Raw genomic sequence first — 12,276 nt, forward strand, 5'->3', positions numbered from 1 at the left:
GTTAAAAAATTAATTTTTATGTTAAAAACTAATTTCCCTCGTTGAAAATTTAATTATTTTGTTCAAAATTCAAGTATTTGGTCAAAAACTCATCAGTTTTGGCCGAAAATTCAATGGTTTTATTGAAATTTTAATTTTTTGTTGCAAATTTATTTATGTTGTATGAAAATTCAATTTTTTGGTTAAAAATTCCATTTTTTGTTGAAATTTTAATTTTTCTGTTGAAAATTAATTCTTTCGTTGAAAATTTAATTTTTTTTTATTAAAAATTAAAGTATTTTGTCAAAAAGTCACCATTTTTGGTCGAAAAATCAACGGTTTTGTTGAAAATTCAATTATTTTCTTAAAAATGAATATTTTCTTAAAACAGTTTTGTTGAAAATGAAATTTTTTGTTAAAACCTCCATTTTTTGTGACAATTAAAAATTTTTTTAACAATTAAATTTTTGGTTAAAAAATTTAATTTTTATGTTAAAAACTAATTTCCCTCGTTGAAAATTTAATTATTTTGTTCAAAATTCAAGTATTTGGTCAAAAACTCATCAGTTTTGGCCGAAAGTTCAATGGTTTTATTGAAATTTTAATTTTTTGTTGCAAATTTAATTATGTTGTATGAAAATTCCATTTTTTTGTTTAAAATTCCATTTTTTTGTTGAAAATTCCATTTTTTGTTGAAATTTTAATTTTTCTGTTGAAAATTTAATTTTTTTGTTAAAAATTAAAGTATTTTGTCAAAAAGTCACCATTTTTGGTCGAAAAATCAACGGTTCTGTTGAAAATTTAATTATTTTCTTAAAAATGAATATTTTCTTGAAACTGTTTTGTTGAGAATGAAATTTTTTTGTTAAAACCTCCATTTTTTGTGACAATTAAAAAATTTTTTAACAATTAAATTTTTGGTTAAAGAATTAATTTTTATGTTAAAAACTAATTTCCCTCGTTGAAAATTTAATTATTTTGTTCAAAATTCAAATATTTGGTCAAAAACTCATCAGGTTTTTTGTTGAAATTTTAATTTTTCTGTTGAAAATTAATTCTTTCATTGAAAATGTAATTTTTTTGTTAAAAATTAAAGTATTTTGTCAAAAAGTCATCATTTTTGGTCGAAAAATCAACGGTTTTGTTGAAAATTTAATTATTTTCTTAAAAATTAATATTTTCTTAAAACAGTTTTGTTTAGAATGAATTTTTTTTGTTAAAACCTCCATTTTTTGTGACAATTAAAATTTTTTTAATAATTAAATTTTTGATTAAAAAATTAATTTTTATGTTAAAAACTAATTTCCCTCGTTGAAAATTTAATTATTTTGTTCAAAATTCAAGTATTTGGTCAAAAACTCATCAGTTTTGGTCGAAAGTTCAATGGTTTTATTGAAATTTTAATTTTTTGTTGCAAATTTAATTATGTTGTATGAAAATTCCATTTTTTTGTTGAAAATTCAATTTTTTGTTGAAATTTTAATTTTTCTGTTGAAAATTAATTCTCTCGTTGAAAATTTAATTTTTTTGTGAAAAATTCAAGTATTTTGTCACAGATTCGTCAGTTTTAATCGAAAATTCAATAGCTTTGTTGAAAATTTAATTTTCTTGTTAAAAATGTAACTGTTTTGTATAAAAATTCAATTTTTTGTCGGAAATTATATTATTTTGTTAAACATTATTGTATTTTTTTTAAAAAGTAATCGTTTTTCGTCGAAAATTTAACGGGTTTGTCGAATAATCGTCTACTAATTAGAAAGAAAAATCGTCCTCTTGGATTGAAAACGTATATTTCGGTTCAAATATAAAAATCAGTTTAAAATTTTCTAATTTTAGTTTCAAAATTTTTTATTCTGTTTATAAAAGAGATTATACATTATACAGTATACATTTAAAAAATAATGAAAAACGCGCTAAACATTTGAATATTATTCGCACGAATTTTTTGGCGCGTTATTTAAATTTGAATACTGGCTGCGCAGTGATTTTCGAATCAGCGCACTTTATTCCAGGTAAAAAAAATAAATAAAAAAATAAAAATAAAAGAAATGAATGATAATTGGGTCAATTACCTTTTTGTTGTTCCTGACTTGATGAGTGAACCAGTCAAGGTACTGACGATCATTATTCGCATCGGCCACGTAGGTTGGAATTTTGAATAAGTCCCTGAGCCAGCCCATTCCAAAGTATCCACCCAAAGTACAGAAATAAATAAGGCCATGATCGTCCCTATTCAGGTAGAAATGATGTGCTCCAAGAAGTCCACCAAAAAGCCACCAAAAGTAGGCCCAAAATTTCGATTTTTGATTGTGCTCAACCACACCCTTCGTCGTACTGGGCACAGTTTTATCACTTTTTCCATTTTGCATTTTTGTTAAATAATTTTTTATCATTAACCTAAATTTTTTATTATTTTTAATTCACCTAAATTTATTTTAGTAGTCTCCTAACGACACTTATTCACTGTTTGAACAGCTGGTTTCCTTATCTCAACTCTTCTAAATAAATAATTATCTTTTTTGTTTCAATTTCTTCAACCGGAAATAGCAAACATAATAATTAAGGAACACTTGGAATTTGATTTTTAAATTAATCCTGTCAGGTTTGCAGAAGAAATTGAAAAGGACCTTGAAAAAGTGGATTCAAGGGTACCTGACGAGCGCACTGGATGGAAAAGGTCACTTTTGTCGAAATTCCGAGACATTCAAGACTTGATTCGAAATGAGAGAATTGAAAGAATTGAAGAAAACATTTTGTTGGAAGACTAACGTGGTTCCACTCGATAGGTCGACTGGTTCAACGCTCGGAGACGATTAACGGTACCTGCGTGGGTACCTGTGTGATGAGAATGTATGCCGAATGGTGGGGGGAAGAACTGTGGAGAAGAGCGGAAAAGAAGGAGAAGTCCCCAGACCGACAATGCCGAAAACGAAAACTAAAGTAAGAAATGACACAGTTTGCTACTATTCTTTAGAAATGGCTTTATTTACGTCATTATCAGGGGGTACCTTCCTGCTGTGGTTATGGCAACCTACAGTGGATAATAATTAATTAAAGATATTAATTTATGTAAAATACTCAAATATTTCTACCCCCTCCCCCCTCTTTATGTACGTCATTTTTGGTCGAAAATTTAAAGGTTTTGTTAAAAATTTAATTATTTAGTTGAAAATTCCACTTTTTGACAAAAACTCATCAGTTTTTCTCAAAAATTCAACGGTTTTGCTGAAAATTAAATTTTTGTGTTAAAAACTCCATTTTTTGTGAAAATTAAATTTTTGTGTTAAAATTAAAGTTTTTGTTAAAAATTAAAGTCTTTTTTCAAAACATTTAATTTTTTTGCTAAGAATTTAATATTTGGTTAAAAATTAATTTCTGTCGTTGAAAATTTAAATATTTTGTTCAAAATTCAAGTATTTGGTCCAAATTTCAATAGTTTTGTTAAAAATTAATTTTGGTTATTAAAAACTCAATTTTTTCCTTAAAATTTAATTTTCGTGTTAAAATTAAATTTTTTCAACAATTCAAGTATTTTGTTAAAAAGTCATCACTTTTGGTCATAAATTTAAACTTTTGGTTAAAAATTAATTTCTGTCTTTTAAACTTTAATTATTTTGTTAAAAATTCACGCATTTTTTTAAGAAGTAATCAGTTTTGGCCAAATATTTATACCCCCCCCCCCCCCTACCGCTCATCTTATTGTACGTCATTTTTGATCGAAAACTTAACGGTTTTGTTAAAAATTAAATTTATTTGTGAAAATAAACTTTTGTTTTAAAATTAATTTTGTTGTTGTTAAAAATGCAAGTATTTTATCAAAAAGTCATCACTTTTGGTCAATAATTTAACGGTTCCGTTGAAAATTTAATTCTTTTGATGAAAATAAAATTTTCCTGTTGAACATTCGATTTTTTTATTAAAAATTTCAATTTTTGTGAAAATTAAATTTTTTTATTAAAAATTCAAGTATTTTGTCAAAAAGCAATCATTTTTGGTCGAAAATTTAACGAATTAGTTTTTGGTCGAAAACTTGACGGTTTTGTTAAAAATTAAATTTATTTGTGAAAATAAACTTTCGTTTTAAAATTAATTTTGTTGTTAAAAATTCAAGTATTTTATCAAAAAGTCATCACTTTTGGTCAATAATTTAAGGGTTTCGTTGAAAATTTAATTCTTTTGATGAAAATAAAATTTTCCTGTTGAGCATTCAATTTTTTTGTTAAAAATTTAATTTTTGGTGAAAATTAAATTTTTGTGTTGAAAATTAAATTTTTTTATTAAAAATTCAAGTATTTTGTCAAAAATTAATCATTTTTGGTCGAAATATTAACGGTTTAGTTGAAAATTTAATTTGTTTAATTTTTGTATTTTTTCAAAAATTCATCACTTTTGGTCGGAAAATTAACTGTTTCGTTCAAAATTAATTTTTTTTTAATTCAATTTTTCTGCTGAAAATTTAAATTTTCTGTTGACAATTTAAATTTGTTGTTAACAATTGAATTTTTGGTCAAAAATTAATTTCTGTCTTTAAAGATTTAATTATTTTCTTAAATATCCAAGAATTTTGTCAAAAAGTAATCAGTTTTGGCAAAATATTTTTAACCCCGCCCCCCCCCCACCTCATCTTACTGTACGTAATTTTTGGTCGCAAATTTAACGATTTAGTTAAAAAATTAATTTTTTTGGTGAATATTCAAGTATTTTTTCAAAAAGTCATCACTTTTGGTCAATAATTTAAAGGTTTCGTTTAAAAATTTAATTCTTTTGTTGAAAATTCAATTTTTCTGTTGATAATTTAATTTTTTTTAACATTTTATTTTTTAGTTAAACTTTAATTTCTGCCTTTAAAAATGTAATTATTTTGTTAAACATTCACATTCACATTGGCGGTTCTGTTGAAAATTTAACTATTCTTTGTTAAAAATTCAACAGTTTTGTTGAAAATTAAATTTTTTTTGTTAAAAACTCCATTTTTTGTAAACATTAAATTTACGTTCTAAAATTAAATTTTTTATTACAAACTTAAGTATTTTTTTAAAAAGTCATCACTTTTGGTCGAAAATTGAACGGTATTGTTGACTATTTAAATCTTTTGTTGAAAATTCAATTTTTCTGTTGAAAATTTAATTTTTTTTTCAAAATTCCTTGATTTTTCCGGAGACTAATTTTTCATTTTATTTGATTATCAATATTTAAATAACTGAATTTAATCCTGTAATACTTTTACCATAGTTCAATTTTTAACTGAAAAGCACAAATTCTCATAAAAGTGTCGTATTTTATATTTCATTAAAAAGGATTAAATTGATAGCAAAAAAACTAATAATTTTAAGACCAATTTTCTCCACAAAAATTCAATTATCAAACAAAAAGTATGACTTTTCAGCAAAAAAATAATTTTCTATGAAACTGGTGCATTTTTACCCAAGAAAAATGTAATATCAAACCAATAAAATTAGTTTTTTTTACCCAAAAAGGAGAACTAAAAAAACTAAAAAAGATTCCAACTAAAAAAGATCAATCTTTAAAAAATGGAAAAATTATATTTTCAGTTAAAATATTAATTTCAAACAAAGAAGGCTGTCTCCACTAAACAGTTAAATTTTTAACCAAAAATATAAGCCTTCAATAAAAAAAATTAAATTTTTAACAACGTAGTTTACCTTTCAACCTAGTGTTTGAATTTTCAATAAAAAAAAAATTTTTAACAAAATAGTTAATGTTTCAACCAACGAGATAAATTTTCTGCTAAAAATGTAAATTTTCTACTATAAAAGATGGATATTCAAGAAAATACTTGGATTTTCAACATAATATTTAAATTTTTAAAATAATAGTTTAATTTTCAACTTAAAAGCACAAATTTTCATAAAAAAGTGTCATATTTTATATTTCATTAAAAAGGATGAAATTTACACCAAATAAAAAAGAATTTTAAAAACATTTTTTTCTAAAAAAATTTAATTTTCAAACAAAAAATATGACTTTTCAGCAAAAAAAAACATTTTCCATGAAACTGGTGAAAAATGAAATACCAAACCAACAAAATTATTTGTTTTACCCAAAAAGGAGAATTTCCAACTAAAAAAGATCAATCTAAAAAAAATGGAAAAATTATGTTTTCTGTTAAAATATTAATCTCAAACAAAAAAAGGCTTTCTCCACTAAGCAGTTAAATTTTTATCCAAAAACATGAGCCTTCAATAAAAAAATTAAATTTTAAACAATGTAGTTTAACTTGTACTCTAGTTGTTTAATTTTCAATTAAAAAGGATTAATTTTCAACAAAATAGTTTATCTTTTAATCAAAGAGATAAATTTTATACTAAAAATGTAAATTTTCTACTTAAAATTTAAATTTTCTATTAAAAATGTAAATCTACAAAAAAAAGATTTCTTAATTAAGTGATTTAACCAAATCTTTCGATCAAAATAGTTAAAATACTCAAGTAAAGAAGAATCATTTTTAACCAAATAATAATTTTTTATGAAAAAAAAATTAATTTTCAATCCAAAAAGACGAATTTTTAAACAAAAAGGATCACTTTTTAACAAAATAGTTGAATTCACTACCCAATAGTTACATTCTTATCTAAGAAAGATGAAATTTGTACTCAAAATTATAAATTTTAAAAAAACTTTGTCAATTTTTTTTTAAAGTTGAACTTTCATCCAGAAAATATTTGAGTTCATTTTTCAACACCAAAATAAAAATATTAAAAAAAAAGTAAATTTTCAATAAAACAGTAGAATTTTCAACCAAAAAGTATACATTTTTAACAAAATAGTTTAATTTCGAATCAAAACAGTTGCATTTTTATCCAAGAAAAATGAAATTATCAACCAAAAAGGATGACTTTTTAACGAAATTGTTGAATTTTAAACCATACAATTACATTTTGATAAAAAAATTTAATTTCTCGTAAAACAGATGATTTTTAATAAAAAAATATAAAAAAATAGTTGAATTTTCATCCAAACACGATTCTAGTTGACTTTTCAAGATGGAAATATGCATGTTATAACAAAAAATAAGCTTCTACAATAAAAATTGAATTTTCAATTGAAAAAGACGATTTTTTTTAAACATAAAGAATACATTTGTAACAAATTATATGAATTCTCTATTAAATAGTTAAATTTTTATCCAAAAACGTTCATTTTTCAACATTGACATCTAAATTTTAAACAAAAAGTACATTTTTAATAATAATAATAAAAATAATAACAGCAGAATTTCCAACCAAAAAGTATAACTTTTTACTAAAAAAAGTCGAATTTTACACCAAAAAGATTTTAATTGACGTTTCAACAAAAAAAATACGAATTTTAAACAAAAAGTATATTTGCTAGGACACATTAATTTTTAACAACAAAAAAGTTAATTGCCAACCAAATACTTGAATTTTTAACCCAAAAGTTACTTTTTCAAAAACTTAAATTTTTCGACAAAACCATTAATTTTTAAGCAACAAAATTAATTTTCTAACGAAAAAGACGAATTTTTAACATACTACATTAATTTTCAACTGAAAAGATACCTTCTAACAAAATCTTCCAATTCCAAAATGAAAAAGATAAATTTTCTCCGAAAAATAGAATCTTTACATTCTTAATTACAAAACAAAAAACTATTTTGTTTTACTAAAGAAAAATGAATGAAAAAAATCGACATATTTTCAACTAAAAGTATGCATCTCTATAAACAAAAATAAAATTTTAATAGACTAATATAATTTTTAAGCAAGTATTTTAATTTTCTACCAAAACAAACGAATTTTCTAACAAAAAATACTTTTTTCACGACATTTTTAAATTTTTAACTAAACAAGACGAATTTTTAACTAAAAATGGAATGATTATATTTTCAATAACAAATTAAGTTTTTCAAAAAAAATGATTCCATAAAATAGTTAAATTTTCAAATAAGAAGATGCATTTTCAATTAAAACGATGCATCTTTAACAAAAAAATTCAATTAATACAAATTTTTAATGAAATACAATAATTTTCGACCAAATAGTTAAATTTTTAAACTAAAAACGAATAATTTTTTATCAAAAAATTAGATAGTTAAATGTATGCCTACAATGAGTAATTTTCAAGAACAAAAAATGAATTTTATCAGAAAAGTTTAATTTTTAACAGAAAAAGACGAGTTGTCATACAAATACAAGAATTTTTAAGGAAGTAGTCTCTTTTTAACTAATGTCATTTTTTTCAGTTCATTGAACATTTTTGGGAGTAACTTTTTTAAATGGATTAAAACTCATAGTTCTAATAATTTCTGTTCAAAACTTGTAAAAAATCGACAATGTCATACTATAAAGAAGCATTTCAACTGAAACAAATATTTTTAATGGAAAATCTTCATTTTTCTACAATTTTATTTTAAATTAGAAGCATTAAGAATTAAATAATAACTCTTTTTGAAATTATGAAGCTTTAACTTACTTCTGCACACAAATTTTTTAATGTCGAAGGCTTTAAATTTATTCCAGTTTTTGAAGATTTTCGAAATTTTCTAATTTCAAATGGAATCACACATGAATCTACAATATTTTCTTATCAGCTTCAAGATTTAAATCATTTAAAACAGCAATGAGCAATATATTTCAAATTCATGAATGATTTTAATTTAAATTATTCAGTTGAATTAATTCAAGGCCTTTTTTACTCAATTAAATTATTTTCACTTTCACTCATTGAGTAAAATTAGAATATTACTAATTTGGATTTAAATCGCACTACGATTTGGCGCGGTCGAATATATAGTTGCCTGTCGCGCCTCTATAAGCATGTGTAGGAACTAAAAGCTATATATATATATATATATATATATATGGGGGAGTGGGATACCTTTTCGCGGAGACCTGTTTTGAATTAATCGTTGAATTAATTTGACACATCGAGTTCGTATCTAGGTTATCAACCAATCAAATTTGTCATAAACCAACAAAAGTAGCTAGAAATGAATCCTATGAGAAATATTAATTCCACGATTAATTAAAAACAGACCTCCGTGAAAAGGTACCCTTGATCATTCACCAGAGTGCGCGATCTTTTTGGGTTCGAGTTCTGCAAAATTTCATATTTAAAATATGAAAAATAGTATTTTTTCGTACCAATTTTTAATTAGATATAATTATAATTCAGTAATAAAATATAGTCAAAGGGTCAGTTTTTCAGTTTAAAAATAAAAAATTCAATATTTCAAGTCCAGTCAGTTTTTCTTGCATAGTTCTGAATTTCACAAATATGAAATTATTGTTTACTTAAAGAACGTTTCATAGTACATGTTTACAATAGTTGTCTATTTTTAACAGTGAAAAATCAAAACAGCCATGTTTTAAACATAAAAACCCATCGCTTTTAAAAATAAATTGTCTTTTTTTTGGGTTGAATTTAACTGCTCTGATTTATGTCTTTGATTTATTTTTGTTTTATTTTTGATCAAACACTGGTCTTTTTTACTTGACAAATTACATGATTTGTTGAAAATTTATCCTTTTTGGTTGAAATAAATAGCTTCTGATTTAAATATTTTTTTATTAAGTTATCAACTATTAATTTTCTAACTGAAAATTTAAGTTGTCCATTTTATTTAAAAATTCGCCTCTCTTAGTGCAGAAATTAAGCATATGGATGAAAATTCATGTATTTGATTAGAAAATCGTCTCTTTTGGCGGAAAATTAATCTTCATGCTTAAAAATGACCTTTTTGTTTCCAAATTTATTATTTTTTGTTGAAAAGTTAAGTATGTTATGTCCAAACCACCTTTTTGTTGGTTCAAAATTATGTTTTTAACCAAGCATTAAATAATATAATTTTTAGTTGCAAATTTTCTTTTAGTTTCAAATTCATTTCCTTCGATTAAAATTTAACTATTTTATTTACATTTTTTGTTTGTTTGAAAATTGATTTTTGAACTCAAAAATGAAGCATTTCATTTTAAAGTAGTCTTTTTTGTTTATATTTAACTGTTATTTAATTTAATAGTCAAATATTATTTGTTTGAAATATAAACTAATCAATTTTCCACTGAAAATTCATCTTTTCATTATTAATTGTTATGAAGGTTAGTTATTGAGATCAAGGGAAAAGAATATTCACTATGAAACATATGTACTTCAAAATTTTCATAAACAAAAGAATGAATAAAAAATAAAATTGTTCCAAATTTTCGCGCCATATGCAAAAAAATCAAAATTTCGGTACAGTGGCGACTTTTGGAGGGAGAAACGTGTCTCATCTCAACCCTCCCTAGAGGATCTCTATTTGCCCTCAATATGCAGACATTTTGTTAGCTGACGAATGACGCATGCGCAATGCGAAAATATACGATATTTGGGAGCACTGATTTTTAATCGACTCTAGTACAAAACAAGCCTTACCTGTTGTTGGATCTAGCTTGGAGGCTACGTTTTGGAGCGTTCGGAGGAATCTGTGCATTCAGCTCATTTGTTGAGACTTATCTCGTTTTGTTTACAACCCACGTGCAAAGTTTCGGTTCAAATTTCCATGCATTTTAGGAGCAATGATTATAAAATATCGAAAATCGAACCTGCGGAGGATAAACTCTTGTGAGATTGAAGAGTCTGATAAATATAATTTGCGTGGACTGTCTGCTACGAATGTCATCGTCTGCTACGCATTTTCGTTCTCTCAATCAGCCCGAGTGTTAATGGATTATTTTTTTCCTGGAGAAATGTGTAGTTATGAATACAGGTGAACGCCGTGCTTGGAGAAAACTAGTAAAAAAAGAACGCAGAAGACGTCTTCGGCGGAAAGCCGCTCAAGATCGCGACGCCGACGCCGAGCGGCTAAAAGCAACAGTTGAAAGAGCCGCGGAATATTCAACGTGGGTTCAAAAAAATAGAGAAGAGGAAATTATTCAGGAACAAGAGCGAATTCAAAAAGAACAGGAGTGGCTGCAGGAGGAGGTGAGTCATTTCAAATTAAATTTTTTTTCTTTCCGAAAGTCTTTTCATAATCTTCCCTTTTTTGGGGGAAATTCTTTTAGAACCGGCAAAAAACGTATTTTTCGAATTTTCGCACCGTCAGCCTTTATTTCTTCTTTTCTATTCATTTTTTAACTATTTCTTGCACTTTTTACACAATATAATTACCGTCTTCGCTACCCCCAGTTTTTAATTAAAAATAAAATTGGATTTTTACTGATAACAATTTTAATCATTTGTAAAAAGTCAAAGAAAAATTTCCTGATAAAATAATTGCAAAAGTGATGAACAATTTTCCAAGAAAAAATTTAATTTTTAAATTGTTGAATCCAATCTGTTTTCTCATTTACGTCTACCGAACCCGCCAATAAAAAAAAGAGGTTTAAAACCACTCCTAAACCACAATTCTTGACCGGTTTATGATTTTTTTTAGACAAGTGAAAAATCCTGAAAAATAAAATTCCAGCATAAAAAAATTCCTAAATTGGAAAGTTCCTGAATTATAACATTTTCCGAATAATAATGTAACCGAATAAAAGTAATTCCCGATAGGAAAACTCACAAATTATTGGATTTCCAAACAAAAGAATTCCCAAATTAGAAACTTCCAGAAATGGAAAAAGCCTGAATTCTAAAATTACCGAATAAAAATATTCCGGAATAATAAAATTCTCGAATAATATAATTCAGAAATAAAAAAATACCAAATTGTAAAATTTCCTGCATTATACAATTTTCATTTTTAAAAAATTTTCGAATGCAAAAATCCCAAATTTGAAAATTCGTGATTTATAAAAATTCCGGATAAAAAATTCCCAAATAAGGAAAATTCACGAATTATAAAATTTCCCGAATAAAAAGATCCTGAATAATACAATTTTCGAATAAAAAAAATTATCAAATTGGAAAATTCTCGAATAAAAAAATGTTCAAATTGGAAACTTCCCAAATGTGAAAATTCTTGAATTATAAAATTCCCAAATTGTAAAATTCCTGATTATAAGCATTCCAAATTGGATAATTTCCGAATAAAAAAATTTCGGAATAATTAATTTCTAAAATTGGAAAATTCCTTAATTAGAAAAATATCAGAATAAAAAAAATTCTGGATTATAAAATTCCCGAATAAAAAGATTCCAGACTAATAAAATTTTCAAATAATAAAATTTCCTAATAATAATATTCCCGAATAAAATAAATTCATAATTGGAAACTACTCGGATTGGAAAATTCACGAATAAAAAAAATTCGAAAATTCCGGAATAATAAAGTCCCCAAATTGGAAAATTCCCTAATTTAAAAAATTTCCCAATAAAGAATTCCTGAATTATAGAT

The 12,276-nt window shown here is 24.5% G+C and overlaps 2 protein-coding genes across 3 annotated transcripts in view; one reads left to right on the top strand and one right to left on the bottom strand.

The window, feature by feature from the left end:
- The window catches only part of LOC117176238 (dnaJ homolog subfamily C member 22), a 16,558-nt gene extending 13,766 nt beyond the window's left edge, over positions 1-2,792 (bottom strand). The window contains exons 1-2 of one of the 2 annotated variants that reach the window (XM_033366385.1): positions 2,404-2,792; positions 2,052-2,313 (exon numbers count right to left, since the gene is read on the bottom strand). In XM_033366385.1, coding sequence (XP_033222276.1) covers positions 2,052-2,159 — 108 coding nt within the window. In that variant the 5' untranslated portion in view covers positions 2,160-2,313; positions 2,404-2,792. Of the gene's footprint in view, positions 1-2,051 lie in introns of both variants that reach the window. The other variant, XM_033366384.1, reaches the window with a different exon arrangement.
- Positions 2,793-10,364: 7,572 nt separating this feature from the next.
- The window catches only part of LOC117176907 (U2 small nuclear ribonucleoprotein auxiliary factor 35 kDa subunit-related protein 1), a 35,693-nt gene continuing 33,781 nt past the window's right edge, over positions 10,365-12,276 (top strand). Inside the window, exon 1 of the mRNA XM_033367295.1 lies at positions 10,365-10,923. Coding sequence (XP_033223186.1) covers positions 10,699-10,923 — 225 coding nt within the window. The 5' untranslated portion in view covers positions 10,365-10,698. The remainder of the gene's footprint in view (positions 10,924-12,276) is intronic.

Source organism: Belonocnema kinseyi, chromosome 7 (assembly GCF_010883055.1).
Source record: "Belonocnema kinseyi isolate 2016_QV_RU_SX_M_011 chromosome 7, B_treatae_v1, whole genome shotgun sequence".
NCBI lineage: Eukaryota > Metazoa > Arthropoda > Insecta > Hymenoptera > Cynipidae > Belonocnema > Belonocnema kinseyi.